The sequence below is a fragment of the Hyperolius riggenbachi genome, chromosome 5, assembly GCF_040937935.1.
Source record: "Hyperolius riggenbachi isolate aHypRig1 chromosome 5, aHypRig1.pri, whole genome shotgun sequence".
In the NCBI taxonomy this organism is placed as follows: domain Eukaryota; kingdom Metazoa; phylum Chordata; class Amphibia; order Anura; family Hyperoliidae; genus Hyperolius; species Hyperolius riggenbachi.
Window position 1 is genome coordinate 27,410,448 of NC_090650.1, and position 15,329 is coordinate 27,425,776.

The following is a 15,329-nucleotide window of genomic DNA, read 5'->3' on the forward strand; positions in this document are numbered from 1 at the left end:
CCTTGACACACAGTCACTCAATGACCAAGTTTGTGAGCTTTCAGGTTCCTGGCATCAAAAATGTTTGAATGGAAGCAGTTTATCTAGCAAGGAAATCTGATTGGCTGTTTGTGGCTCTGCTCCGTAGTGAATTTGGACCCCAGTCACCCAATGACCGACTGCAGCAAATTTGAAGTCTCTGCCATAAACAGTGTAAGAATGGCAGCAGTTTAAATATTCCCCTTGATAATCAATAGGTGAATTTTGATTGGCTGTTGTAGGCCCGGCGGATCGCTCAGAAACAGCCGTATCAGTCTGACGACAGAGCGTACACACGCCGGACTGTCGCTGGCACGCCCACCCAGCGGGAGGCAACGACGGACCCGTCGTTGCCTAAAGTCCGGCGTGTGTACGGACCTTAAGAATGGCTGCAGTTTACATTTTCCCATTTAAAATGAATGGCTGAAATTTGATTGGCTGTTTTATGTTCCGCCCACTTTTCCTGGATTTGTACCCTCAGTCACCAAGTGACCAACTGTGCCAAGTGTGGAGACTCTGGCTTGATTACTGTGAGAATGGCAGCCTTTTACATTTGTTCCATTGACTTGAATGGGTGAAATCTGATTTGCTGTTTGTAGCTCACCTAAGTGCTTTTGAAAATAAATAAATCCCTGAGAATCCCCCATGAAGAGATGGACTAGTCCAAAACCTGTCACTTCTGTCAGATTTCTACTACCTACTATAAGTGACAGCAGCATAGGAGAAAAGTATGGCTCATTTTACTGTGGAAAAAAACGTACATCTTGTATATGTTTGCACATATTTTAAATTTGCCAATTTTTCGCCATTGTACCCTTCAATTGCGAAAAAAATTCCTGTCACATAACGTTATCGATTTTGCTAGCGTTTTACGATCCCTGGTGTGAATGGGCCCTTATACATGATTTAGCATTTTTTTAAACCCAAAATTCAATGTGATAGATTGACTATGCTAAGTACAAGTGCCCTGTAAAGCTGGGTACACATGGTACAATTTTCCATCAGATTGACAGATCTATTAGATAATTTTCCGGTCCGATCGATTTTGGGTACTTATCAACGCAAAATCAATCGCAAAATCGATTGGAAACAATTTGGACATCTACACACGATGCAATTTCTTATCAGATCACTGGTCGATCTGATGAAAAGTTGTACCGTGTGTATGAGGTTTTATACCAACCCAATTATCCCCAGAGGTATATGTACCACATGCTGAGAACCTAGGCTATAAAACATCCTCCACAGAGAAGAGAAAAGCAATTTTGGCTACTAGCGTACTACTCTGTAACCATCTGACACAGTGTTGTATATTGTCTGCCTGTCCCTGGAGCCTGTGCCCAGAACTGATGGATATTGTCAGACGATCCCTGAGGCGGCTGCACAGAATGTTAGGAGGTTGTTAGACAGTCCCTGCTGTCAATGGAGAAGCCGTCTATTGTCAGACTGTTCCTCGCAGTGCGCATGGGCAATGTCTCCTGACCCAACAGAACCAACCGAACCAGAACCCAGAGGCACATGGAGAGAAAGGTGAGCCTGCATGAGACATCCTCCCTTATTACAAGAGACACCCACCCACCCTGACACTGGCTGCAAGAGACCATCCCGCCTGACTGATATCCACCCTGTCTGCAAGATCTATCCAGACTGACTGTACGAGACATCCCTCTGTCTGCACGAGACATCCACCCTGTCTGCACGAGACATCCACTCTGTCTGCATGAGACATCCATCCTGACCACTAGAGACAACCATCCTGCCTGCACGACACATATATCCTGCCAGCATAAACCATCTACCCTGTCTGCAAGATCTATCCAAGCTGACTCTATGAGACACCCTCCCTGCTGGCATGAGACATCTACCCTGTCTGCATGAGACATCCACCCTGTCTGCATGAGACATCCACCCTGTCTGCATGAGACATCCTCCCTGTCTGCATGAGACATCCTCCCTGTCTGCACGAGACATCCTCCCTGTCTGCACGAGACATCCTCCCTGTCTGCACGAGACATCCTCCCTGTCTGCACGAGACATCCACCCTGTCTGCACATCCACCCTGTCTGCACGAGACATCCACCCTGTCTGCACGAGACATTCCCCCTGTCTGCACGAGACATCCTCACTGTCTGCACGAGACATCCACCCTGTCTGCACGAGACATCCACCCTGTCTGCACGAGACATCCACCCTGTCTGCACGAGACATCCACCCTGTCTGCACGAGACATCCACCCTGTCTGCACGAGACATCCACCCTGTCTGCATGAGACATCTTCCCTGTCTGCATGAGACATCTTCCCTGTCTGCATGAGACATCTTCCCTGTCTGCATGAGACATCCTCCCTGTCTGCATGAGACATCCTCCCTGTCTGCACGAGACATCAATCCTGACCACTAGAGACTTACACCCTGTCTGCATGAGACAACCACTGCGTCTGCATGAGACATCTATCCTGAAAATTAGAGACAACCACCCTGTCTGCACGAGACAACCTCCCTGTCTGCACGAGACAACCACCCTGTCTGCACGAGACATCCTCCCTGTCTGCATGGGCTGTACGAGACATCCACTCTGCACGAGACATCCTCCCTGTCTGCGCGAGACATCCTCCCTGTCTGCACGAGACAACCACCCTGTCTGCGCGAGACATCCTCCCTGTCTGCGTGAGACATCCTCCCTGTCTGCGCGAGACATCCTCCCTGTCTGCGCGAGACATCCTCCCTGTCTGCGCGAGACATCCTCCCTGTCTGCGCGAGACATCCTCCCTGTCTGCGCGAGACATCCTCCCTGTCTGCACGAGACATCCTCCCTGTCTGCACGAGACAACCACTGTGTCTGCACGAGACATCCTCCCTGTCTGCGCGAGACATCCTCCCTGTCTGCGCGAGACATCCTCCCTGTCTGCGCGAGACATCCTCCCTGTCTGCGCGAGACATCCTCCCTGTCTGCGCGAGACATCCTCCCTGTCTGCACGAGACATCTATCCTGACCATATTAGAAATCCAGTCTGAAACATCCACCGTTACCACTAGAGACATCTATCCTTGGTACATGAGACATCCACCCTGACATCTACCCTGTCGCATGTGATGTCCATCCTGATCACTTGAGGCATCCATCCTATCTGCATGAGACCTCCTCCCTTGTCTGCTCAAAACATTCACCCTGACCACTAGAGGCATCCATCCTGGTTGTGTAAGACACCCACACTGACCACTAGAGGCATCCATCCTGGTTGTGTAAGACACCCACACTGACCACTAGAGGCATCCATACTGGGTGTACAAGACACCCACCCTGACCACTAGAGGCATCCATGCTGGCTACATGAGACATCCACCTTGGGTGAGGCGAGACATCCATTCTGACACCCCACCCTGTCTGCACGAGACATTCATCCTGTGTGCACAAAACCTCTATCTTGACCATCACTGACATCCATACTGACCACCAGAGACATCCCTCAAGACCACTAGAGCCATCCATCTTATCTGTTACCTGCACCTTATCTTTACGCAACACATCCGTCCTGACAAATAAAGACATCCAGCCTGTCCACACTTGGCATCACTGTGACCACAAGAGATATTGCATGCGGTATGTAAAGGTTGACCACATGAGACAATAAACCTGTGCATGAGACCTCCACCCTGTATACAAGAGACATCCAACTTGACTGAAAGACACATCCAGGCTGACCACATGAGATATCTGCCCGGATAGCAAGTCCTAAGAGACATGAAGATTTAGGATAACGGAAGCTTTCTGCGACATCCTGCCTGACTGTAAGACATCCAGCTTACCTGCTAGAATCCTCCAGGTAGACTACAAGAGACCTCCCTGACTGCAAGAGACATCCAACCTGACACTGGGACTGTAAGAGACCTCATCTCACTCTGACACACTGTAATGGTGCCCACACAGTTAACAATGAAAATGATAGTTTTCTAGTTGTGCTTGGTTCAGTAGTTTTATGGAACCAATTGGGAAGCAATACAGTAGTTTTAAGAAAGATCATTGGTATTCTCTGCAGTGTATATTTCTATTGTTTCCCGAAAGTGAACACGGGACACAGGAGATGGAAATATTTCTATTGCTTTTGTTCGAATTTCATTTCACGGCAGCTTAACCGCCTTTAACAAGAAGAAACGGCCGCACAAAACTGGCATTTGTTGCCACTGAGGCATCCTCAATGACAGGCTGTTTTTAAGAGACGCCAACTTTATGAGACGTTCTTGGGGTATATACTTGACATTTCTTGGGTTAGACAGTGACTATCGGAGACATGTAAATGGAAAACCAATGAAGAGGAGCACTCCATAGTGTGAAAATGTTTAATCAGTTAAAAATGCGTAATACAAACGCACTTACTATGAAGATGATGAAAACAAACTCAAATCTCTGCATAAAGCCCTGAAGGTATCATCCAACTGGGTGCAACCACGCCTTCGTCAGGTCCTGACGAAGACTTGTATACGCTGAAACATGTTGTGATGTCACCAGCTCATAGAAGTTCCAAGGCAGGCACCCAGGGTTCACTTTCCAACTTGATCCCAACTTCTGGCCACTGCAGTTTCCAGGTTGCACCCCGTTGGACGATACCTTCAGGGCTTCATGCCGAGATATAAGCTTGTTTTTATCATCTTCATAGTAAGGGCATTTATATTGCGTATTTTTAACTGATTAAAAGTTATCACACTACGGAGCTCTCCTCTTCTCCTGTTTTTGTTTTACAAGTTTGCCACACAGCCGAGCATTGAGAGCTGCTAGACTGTGATATCAGCTGTTTATTTGCTGGTCCCCTGTCCTGAGCAGCGAGAGACATCCTCCATGACACAGTTACAGTAAGGCCTTGTTTACTTGGACTTTTTGAAATGCGTTTTCTAGGTGTTAGTAAACTTACTGGTAGCCAAGTGTTTAGCCACTCCATAGCGTCCTTTGGGGGTAAACACCATGGCCCCATTCACTCAAGCATGGTTGAAGGCAATTGCTACTACGTGAACTCTGCATGTAGCATCTTCTTGGCTATTCTCAATGATGTTGCCTTATGCATGTGAAGGGTCTATAGGTTGACATGCTGGTGTTTTTTGAGGCAGGTAAAACACAGAGGTTTGCCACCCCTTAAAATGTTTGTGTTAACGAGACATTTAATGTAGAGTTAATAGTTGGATGTTTGCCCTCTTACTATCCCACCAGTGATGCTGTGTTTCCTCCCCCCACCCCCCTTGTGTTTCCAACGCTAACATTCCTTCATCATTCAGAACATTCACAACCAGCTTCATGGGTATTATTGGTGGACCCTATTTCTTGCTACATTTGGGTTTTGTGACAGTCACTCTCTCAGCCTTAAGGTAGCCATACACTGGTCGATTTGCCATCAGATTCGACCAACAGATAGATCCGCTCTTTCTTGATCTACCTTTACTGCAAACAGATTGTGAACCGATTTCAGCCTGAAACCGTTCACAATCTGTTGTGGTGGTGGTGCTGCTGCCGCCGCTCCCCTCCTCCGCCGCATACATTACCTGCTCCGCCGGCGTGACTGCCCCCGGTCACCGCTGCTCCGTCTCCGCTCTGGTCTCCAGGTCCGGCATGCTTAACTTCTTCCTGCCTGGCAGGAAGTTTAAACAGTAGAGCGCCCTCTACTGTTTAAACTTCCTGCCGGGCAGGAGGAACTGAAACATGCCGGAGACCAGAGCGGAGACGGAGCAGCGGTGACCGGGGGCAGTCGCGCCGGGGGAGCAGGTAATGTATTGCCGCTCTATTGCGTCGGTCGTCGGGCACTCGAACGCCGCTAGCGACGCGCTCCCTACCCGCGGGCGATCGACGGTAATTTTACGCACGGAGCGATCGATGGGATCGGACGAAATGGATCGAAATTCGGCGTGTAGCGCGAACGATTGGCAGCAAATTCGATTCCAGTGATCGAATCTGCTGTCGAAACGGCTGCAAATCGGGCCAGTGTATGGCCAGCTTTACACTAACCAGAGGTTTTCCAGCTTACTGGTCTACAATCTAAGCACCAACAGTCTGTTACTAGGGCAAGGTCAACTGGACTAGTTAACAGTATAATCTCATTATAATAAACTCTGGTATAGTAAACATTCAGGTATAGTAAACTATCTCTCCATTCCAATCCAATCTTTCCATTCCAATCTCCATTATAAGTCTAAGGGAGCAATGTGTGGTATAGTAAACACACATATAATAAAATTTCTGTTATACTAAACAGGTTTTTTGGCACCTACGTGACACTGACTCTGGATAAAGTGAAAAGTGGGCGGTGCTTGCGTTATATGTCAGTGTAAAACCAGCGGTCTTGCTGCTGCAAAGCACATGCTGCAAGTCCCGCCCGCAGAGGTATCGCAGCCACTCACAGGAAGCGAATGGCTGTCTATTCAGTGATGGCTGCAGTTTTTAAGGAGCCCTAAATACTATACCAGCAATTTGACTAGCCTGACTATGCATCCCTAAGGTATAGTTAGAGTGACCATACGTCCCAGATTACCTGGGACGGGTCCCAGATTCGGGGTCCCCTGTCCCAGGCTGGCTTGGGTCCCAGGAAAAGTCCCACTTTTAGATGCAGGACGTCCCAGCTGCGGGAGTATGTGACATCAGTGTTCCGTCCTCGGCCCACCGCCGCCCTGCTCTGCCCTGCTGCTACTGCTCCCCTCCCTCCCTGTCTTCTGCCTGCATTGAATTGGCTAACAACTGGATTCCTGTCGCAGTCTGCCCCGCCCCCCGCTGTTTAAAGGGAACCTAAACTGAGAGGGGTATGGATTTTTCTTTTAAACAATACCAGTTGCCTGGCAGCCTTGTTGCTCTCTATGGCTGCAGAAGTGGCTGAATGACACACCTGAAACAAGCATGCAGCTAATCCAGTCTGACTTCAGTCAGAGCTAGAGAGACCAGACGTCCCGGATTGCCCGGGACACGTCCCGGATTCGGGGTCCGCTGTCCCAGGCTTAATGAGGTCCCGGGAAACGTCCCGCTTTCAGCAGCGGGACGTCCCGGCCTCGGGACTCTGGCCACTCTCTCCTCAATGAACTGGCAGCGGCGTCTATAGACGCCGTGCCAGTTCATTGCCCGCAGCCCCGCTCCAGCCTCGTCTTCCGGTGTCTGTTTCCGACACCGGCAGGCGAGTAGGGCTACGGCAAGATGGCTGCCGAAGCCCTGTACTGGAGACCTATTTGTGTCACTAGTACAGGGCTTCGGGCGCCATCTTGCGGTAGCCCTGTCAGCGCGGGAGAGAAGAGCAGGAGGAGGAAGACGGTCCCGGGACGGAGCAGCGCGCCAGAGGCCGGACACTTCTGCCAGGTGAGTAAATGCTTTCTTTTCCAGGTGAAATGTTTGCCCGCATTGTTTCTTTTCCAGGTGAAATGTTTGCCCGCATTGTTTCTTTTCCAGGTGAAATGTTTGCCCGCATTGTTTCTTTTCCAGGTGAAATGTTTGCCCGCATTGTTTCTTTTCCAGGTGAAATGTTTGCCCGCATTGTTTCTTTTCTGGTGAAATGTTTGCCCGCATTGTTTCTTTTCCAGGTGAAATGTTTGCCCGCATTGTTTCTTTTCTGGTGAAATGTTTGCCCGCAGTGCGTTTCTTTTCTGGCGAAATGTTTGCCCGCATTGCGTTTCTTTTCTGGTGAAATGTTTGGCCGCAGTGCGTTTCTTTTCTGGTGAAATGTTTGCCCGCAGTGCGTTTATTTTGTACTGACATGTTGCCCGCATTGCGTTTATTTTGTACTGACATGTTTGCCCGCATTGCATTTATTTTATACTGACATGTTGCCTATTGCGTTTATTTTCTGGTGTCCGGGGTAACTGTTACTGCATTTATTATTTAATGGTCATAGATGGCTATGTTTGCTGCTTTGTGGTTACGGTATACTATTAGCATCACACAGTTTCTGCACACCCATGATACAAAGTCTCGTTTGTCCACATCATGGCGTAAACACTGCTTTCTTATGCCTCGCTGTTACATCATTACGTTAGCTCCGCCCATACAATGTCATGGCCACGCCCATTTTTTCCTCCCCCAGTCTTCGCCGCTGCGTGCTCCTCACTCCTTCCCACTTTTCGCCGCGGCGCGCTGCGCGCGCCGCCCCCCCCCCCACGCCCCTCCTCCCAGGTTGGACCCACAAAAATATGGTCACTCTAGTATAGTTAATCTTGTAGTTCACTGTATGTGCAAGTTCTTGTCCTGTACCGTACCGCCAATGGGAGGACAGAGCTGCTCCTGTGCAGCAGAGAATGTACCAGGGCATGCTGGGCCATTTCTAGGACAAGTGCTTGCACTGTACCCAATGGGAGGACAGAGCTGCTCCTGTGCAGCAGAGAATGTACCAGGGCATGCTGGGATATTTCTAGGACTGTGCTTGTACTGTACCACCAATGGGAGGACAGAGCTGCTCCTATGCAGCAGAGAATGTACCAGGGCATGCTGGGATATTTCTAGGACAAGTGCTTGTACTGTATCTCCAATGAAAGGACAGAGCTGCTCCTGTGCAGCAGAGAATGTACCAGGGCATGCTGGGCCATTTCTAGGACAAGTGCATGTACTGTACCTCCAATGGGAGGACAGAGCTGCTTCTTTGCAGCAGAGACTGTACCAGGGCATGCTGGGCCATTTCTAGGACAAGTGCTTGCACTGTAACTCCAATGGGAGGACAGAGCTGCTCCTGTGCAGCAGAGAATGTACCAGGGCATGCTGGGATAATTCTAGGACAAGTGCTTGTACTGTACCTCCAATGGGAGGACAGAGTTGCCCCTTCGCAGCAGAGTCTGTACTGGGTCATGCTGAGCCATTTCTAGGACGATTTCTGAGAAAGTAAACTTCTGAGATAATAAAGAGACAAAGGACACAGCTAGCCCAATATGGTGTAGTATGCATTGGCAATAATTCCTGCAGCATTGCAGGAAGTGACGTCAGTGGAGCGCACGCTGGAGCGAGTAAGAGGTGAGTCCTCCCCGCCTGTGCCTCTTACGAGTAGCGGCTGCTTCTTAACTATTTAAGGCTGGAGGGGAGCGCAGATCGGGGGACCCAGGCGAGGGAGGGGGGGGTCCGACCCCCCCTCCCTGCCGCTAGGCCCAATAACCCCGTCCTGCCCGCTACCCCTCCAGCTCGGCGGCCGGCTCTCTGCACCCACGGACGGGCGGGTGCCGCCCCAGAAATGTGCCGCCTGAGGCAAAAGTTTCACCCCGCCTCATGAGCGGGCTGGCCCTGGATTGCCCCCATACTCCTCGACTCCACCAATCCAGTGTTGAGACTCTCTAAGCAAAGCCAATGTACTCTCTCTGCCATGCTTCCCTCTGTATATGAGTGCAGCTGCACTGCACCTGAGTGAGTCCAGTCTGCGCCTCTGAAGAAGCGGCTGTGTCTTCCTGCACTGGCGCGGACAGTGCAGTCATGCAATTTTTTCAAAATTTGCCTCAGGCAGCAAAAAGTCTAGGGCCAGCCCTGGGGCAGTCTCAGGACTACTCAGAGGTTTTCCTCTAGGAAGGTAAGTATTTAACTTTAATTAAACATTTTCCTCAGGTTCACTTTCAACTCAATGCAGCTGTTCAGAGAGTCAGGATTCCTTCATTTCTACTTAGAGCTCTCAGAGATTCATTTTAATGATTCTAGATATACGTTTTAACAAAAAAAAATGAAAAACATACAGAAAAGGTGGAAAAGTCTTGCAAATCTTAAAGGGGTCATCAGGGAAAATGTAATAAAATAAGGGCTACTTACCAGGGGCTTCCTCCAGCCCCAACCTCCCAGCACGTCCCTCGCCTCAGCTCTCCCCGCAGCCCTTCGCCGCAGCTCCGTCCCGGTCCCCGTCTATGACGCCAGGGCTACCTCCAGGTCGGCCTGTACTGCGCCTGCGCGAGCGGCGCTGTCAATAACCGCCACGTGGGCCGGAGCGGAGGAAAAGAACGCCTTGTTCATGTGAAGCTGAACACTTTGAAATAAATTTATAATTTCTTCTTTGGTGCCCAATAGTCGATATTTTGCATCAGTGCCTATGAAGTGCCCAAATAGTCCATTAGCCCCGGGAGCCCAAATTTCCTGATTCCAATATCTGTATCTTATTTAAATGCTAGCCACTCTGCATCCAGACCTTGTTTCCCACTTATGGACCAGAGCTGTTTTTTGACAGTTTAGCTATGTCCTTATTTAATCAGCAATAACTTTATCCCTACTTATGACACAGAAATGAAATATATATTGTTTTTCTCAAGACTAACTAGGCTTTCATTGTATGCCATTTCTCCCCTCGAACAATTTTGTTTTTTATGAATTTTAATGGGAAAACAAGGAAAAAAAATAGAAAAAAACACATTATTTCTCAGTTTTACCAATTCCAGTTAAAAATAAGAAGTGCTACTGTAGATAAAAAACACACATTTTGTTTGGCTATTCTTACCGCTTATCATAAAACTTAGATTATGTTCCTGTCACAATTTATGGTGAAGATATTTGATTCTGAAATAATGCTACAGAGTGTATTTTTCACTATGAACTGAGAAAATAAAAGTATTTTAATGGTAAAAATCAGTCTCATTAGCTCAGGAAACAATATATTCCTATTCACCAATTAGTGCTGCATCAGATAGTGCCAGAAATGTGCACAGGAGCAAGCCCAATCCTGCCCAGCACTGCTTCTGCTATCTACGTCCTCGTGGCTTGGATGAAGTCACAGAGGGCGTAGATATACTGTAGTGGTGGTGGTTAAAGTGGTTAAAATCCAGCGTTTTTAGCAAAACCACCAGTCCTTTAGAGGTCAGGGTGCTTAAAGCCTAGGACAAAGGTTGGGGAACTTATCCCTACCACTTGAAGCCTAGGGCCATCTGCACACCTCTAATCACTGTTGCCGACAGGGATCAGGGCTCAAACCGTTGGGTCAACAAATTGGGACCCAATGCTGTATAGACTCATAATGTCATGCGTTTTGTTGCTATGTAGGGGGGTAGGAGACATGACGTGCTGCACACTATGGAGTGGCTTCCAGGGGGTGGGGTGGGTGGGAGAACAATGCATTCAGGGTTGGTTGGGCGTCGTACATCGCCAATGCTGGATCTTTAACGGGGCCAGTTTAAAGAGAATCTGTATTGTTAAAATCGCACAAAAGTAAACATACCAATGCGTTAGGGGACATCTCCTATTACCCTCTGTCACAATTTCGCCGCTCCTCGCCGCATTAAAAGTGGTTAAAAACAGTTTTAAAAAGTTTGTTCATAAACAAACAAAATGGCCACCAAAACAGGAAGTAGGTTGATGTACAATATGTCCACACATAGAAAATACATTCATACACAAGCAGGCTGTATACACCCTTCCTTTCGAATCTCAAGAGATCATTTGTGTGTTTCTTTCCCCCTGCAGCTATCTTCCACTGAAGTGTCAGGCTGTTTCTTCCTGCAGAGTGCAGACAGCTCTGCCTGTATGTAATTCCTCAGTATGTGAAGGCCCAGCCAGCTCAGAGGAGGATTTATCCAGCTTGTAAAAGATAAGAGAGAAGAGAGAAGCTGCCCTAATCTAAATAATACACAGGCAGTGTGCAGAGAGGGGCCTGGAGGGGGAGATGCATCACAGAACCACAACACTGAAGAACTTGGCAGCCTTCCAGACACAGGCTGACAAGTCTGACAAGAGAGAGATAAGTTGATTTGTTACAGAGATGGTGATAGTAGAACGTGCTGCAGTAAGCCAGAGCACATTAGAATAGCTTTTGGAACTTGTAGGATGATAAAAAACAGGATGCAATTTTTGTTACGGAGTCTCTTTAAGCTCCAATGGTGCCCCAGTACAAAAGTAATTTGGGGAATTATAAACCACTCTTAAGAAATCTGCATGTTCTCCACCAGTCTTGAAAGGATTATAAAATGTCATTAGAAGGGCTTTAGCGCCATAAAAATGTATATTCTTCCTAAGATACTGTACTTCTTTAGAGCACTTTGTGTTGATATCCACAGAAAGAACATTCTCAAATTGCAACTTATTGAAATGTAACTGGCAAGGGAAACGCCACAAAATCAACTCCAGGTACCTCTCCAGGTCTAAGCTCCATAGTGGCTTTGGCCTCCTGAAACTTCTAGCGTAGCCTCTTGTGAACCAGCAGGGTTCGGGGACTGCAAATTTGCACAGAGCTAGATTGGGGAGTCCCCTCCATAAACTCAAAATTTGGGGTGTGTAGGAGGCCTACAATGTAACCACTTTATCCACCACTACAGTATATCTACATCCTCTGTGACTTCATCAAAGCCACGAGGATGTAGATATACGTCTTGTAGCAGAAGCATAGCTGTGCATCATGGGGCTTGCTCTTGTGCACTACTCTGGCACTATCTGATGCAGCTATAATTGGTGAAAGGGAATATATGTTCCCTGGACCAATAAGATTGATTTTTTTTACCATTAAAAATACTTTTATTTTCTCAGTTCATAGTGAAAAATGCACACTGTAGCATTATTTCTGAATCAAATATATTTATCATAAATTGTGATAGGAACATACTGTATTTTTTGAACTATAAGACTCATTTTTTTCTCCCCCAAAAGCAGGGGGAATAAGTCACTGCATCTTATAGTCTAAATGTAGGGAGTTTCTGACTTACGAATGCCTTCCAATACCTAACCTCCAACCCGCCGCAATGTCGGGGAGTCCCTGTACTGTGCACATGCAGAGAAGGACAGGGGACACAAAGGGACATAGAGGAGGACACAAGGGGGACAAAAAGGGGCATAGAGGAAGACACAAGGAGGACACAAGGGGGCAGGGGAGGACACAGGGAGACACAAGAGTTACAAGGGGGCATGAGGTACAAAGGGGGCATAATCCACAAGATGACCCTTCACCATGGATGCACCAGGTTTAGTATATTTTTTCCCCCTGGTTTTTGTCTTCTAAACCTAGGTGTGTCCTATGATCAGGAGTGTCTTATAGTCCGAAAAATATGGTAATTTAAGTTATGTGATAAACGGTAGAAATACTCAAACAAAATGTATGTTTTTATCTACAGTAGCCCTTTTTATTTTTAAACCGGAATTGCTAAAACTGAGGAATAATGTGTTTTTTATTTATTTATTTTACTCTTTTTTTTTTCCCATTAAAAATTATTTGAGGAAAAAATGACATACAATGAAAGTCTAGTTTGTCTTAAAAAAAAAAAAAAAAAAAGAGGATGAGCTAAATGACGGCTTTCCCTGCTGCCGCTAAACTCCCCAGCGGAGGTAAATATTATTCCCACTTTGAGTTGTAGCTACTCAGAGAGAGATGTAATTCGAGGTCTGGTGATTGCTGGATTCCTGAATTACTCTTGCGCAGGGCGTGCATCATAGCATTGCTGCTATGAAGACGCCCAGCTTCGGCACTCTCCGCTGTGCGCCAAAGTTACCTTCTTCATTTAAAGTGGATCCGAGATGAACTTTTACTCATTTTGTGTTCCTTTCCTATAGTTTATAGGGCATTCCTCAAGCCAAATACTTTTTTGTTTTTGTTTTAATACTCTAATTCCCTATAAACTAAATAAGCCCCACCCACAGTTTTCAGAAAGCCTTGGCAGTAGCAAGAGCTCATGGGAGCTCAGTCTGGGCAGGAGGATGGGGAGGTGTTACTAGCCAGAGATTTCAGAGGCAGAGGGGAGGAGGAGGGGGGATTAGGTTTTTTCAGTCTGAGTGCTGATGGTGCAGATAAGCCTGCCTCTGTTTAATGTTTACAAACAACATGGCTGCTGTCGTATCACAGGAAGAAATAATCATATTCTATTAAAGCAGTATGCAGACAGATTTGCTGTTTAAACCATCTAAACTGTACATAAGATATATAGACAAGTTACTTGTTATAGTTAGTTTTTCATCTCGGATCCGCTTTCAGGTGATCTGTAATTGAGAATATACTGTGCATGCGCGTGATGAGGCGCAGCGCAGTGGCATAGGCAGCAATAGGGCGGCAAAAGCTGTCATTGCACTGGCCCTGCTCAAGAGGGCTCCTGTACACTCCCTCAACCAAACTTAAAGGGAACCATAGACGGAAAATAATTTTTTTTTTATACATACCTGGGGCTTCCTCCATCCCCATCAGCATGGATCGCTCCCACCCCGCCGTCCTCCGCTGCCTCTATCGCCGCTACTGGGTCCCGTCACTTCCACTGGACGCTGCCAGTTGTACGCATCCACAGGGACTCCTTCCGTCTCGCCGGCGGCTGCTTTAGGCATGTGCCTGAGCAGTACGGAGGGAGCGCACTGCGCTTGCGTCGACTGGCCCTGACTGGCCAAAGTGATGGGACCCGGTATAGAGGCAGCGGAGGACAGCGGCGTGGAAGCGATCCATGCTGATGGGGCTGGAGGAAGCCCAAGGTATGTATAGATCTATTTGGTCGTTCATCTCTGTTTCTCTTTAATACAGTGTTGGTATGTAGCCTAAGTCGTCAAATTTTGTGAACAAATTTTCATTAATGTTGCAGGATATCGTAAAACAAAACGTTCATTGTGCAAAATCGTTCGTGAAAAATTGTTCGGTGGGTTTGAGCCTTTACATGGTAGTATTTATGAACTGCTGCTTTTTTACACCCTTGAACGTTTCAGTTCCTCTGTTGGGCAGCTTGCCAAGACGTAGGAAACAAAAAGAAAAAAAAAGCAGTTTGCAATTTGTTTTATATGGTATGAATAGGCCGTAGGTGGTTTATAAAGCCGTGTTTTTGAATGTATGCCTGGATTTTTAGGAACACTAGTAAATATGGAGTCACGCGCAGGAGGCATTAACCACTTAATGACAACCAGACTTATAAAAAAAAAAGTCCTGCTAGAGCCTCTTAACGGTTCCAGGACGTTTTTATAAGTCAAACAGTGCTGCTGCCGCTGTGCACGCTCCCGTGAGTGTGCGTGCACGTGTGCGCTCCTGTGCGTGCTCGTGCTTTCCCGTGCACGTGCGATGAGTGAGAAAAAAACCACCATAGAAAAAATACACCTTTATCTCCAAATACTATATTGTCACCATACTTTGTACTAGGGATATCATTAAAATCTTGTGATAACCAGAACAAGTAGGCAGATGAAATCTGCTTTGGGTGAAGTGGTTAAGCCAATAAGAGGGGAAGAAGGCCGTAGGGATGTCAGTGATGTTTGGGGAGGAGAAGAATGTGGAGGGGATTGCAGTGAAAATACTGATGTGCCACATTTATTTTCAGATATATAAGGTGGGGGGGAGCAATATGAAGGAGGGATTCTGTGCCTGTTTACATAGGCAGACGTGTACCGTATAGACTCGCATATAAGCCAAATTTTCCAGCACAAAAAAATGTGCTTAAATGCTACCCCCGGCTTAT

At 47.3% G+C, this 15,329-nt stretch overlaps 1 protein-coding gene across 5 annotated transcripts in view; it reads left to right on the top strand.

The window, feature by feature from the left end:
* Positions 1 to 15,329, top strand: part of SMARCD3 (SWI/SNF related, matrix associated, actin dependent regulator of chromatin, subfamily d, member 3) — a 132,452-nt gene that overhangs the window by 69,466 nt on the left and 47,657 nt on the right. The window contains exon 1 of one of the 5 annotated variants that reach the window (XM_068235237.1): positions 104 to 192. The exons of 3 other annotated variants lie outside the window; for them this stretch is intronic. In XM_068235237.1, coding sequence (XP_068091338.1) covers positions 151 to 192 — 42 coding nt within the window. In that variant the 5' untranslated portion in view covers positions 104 to 150. Of the gene's footprint in view, positions 1 to 103; positions 193 to 1,420; positions 1,549 to 15,329 lie in introns of those variants that run through there. One more of the 5 variants, XM_068235238.1, reaches the window with a different exon arrangement.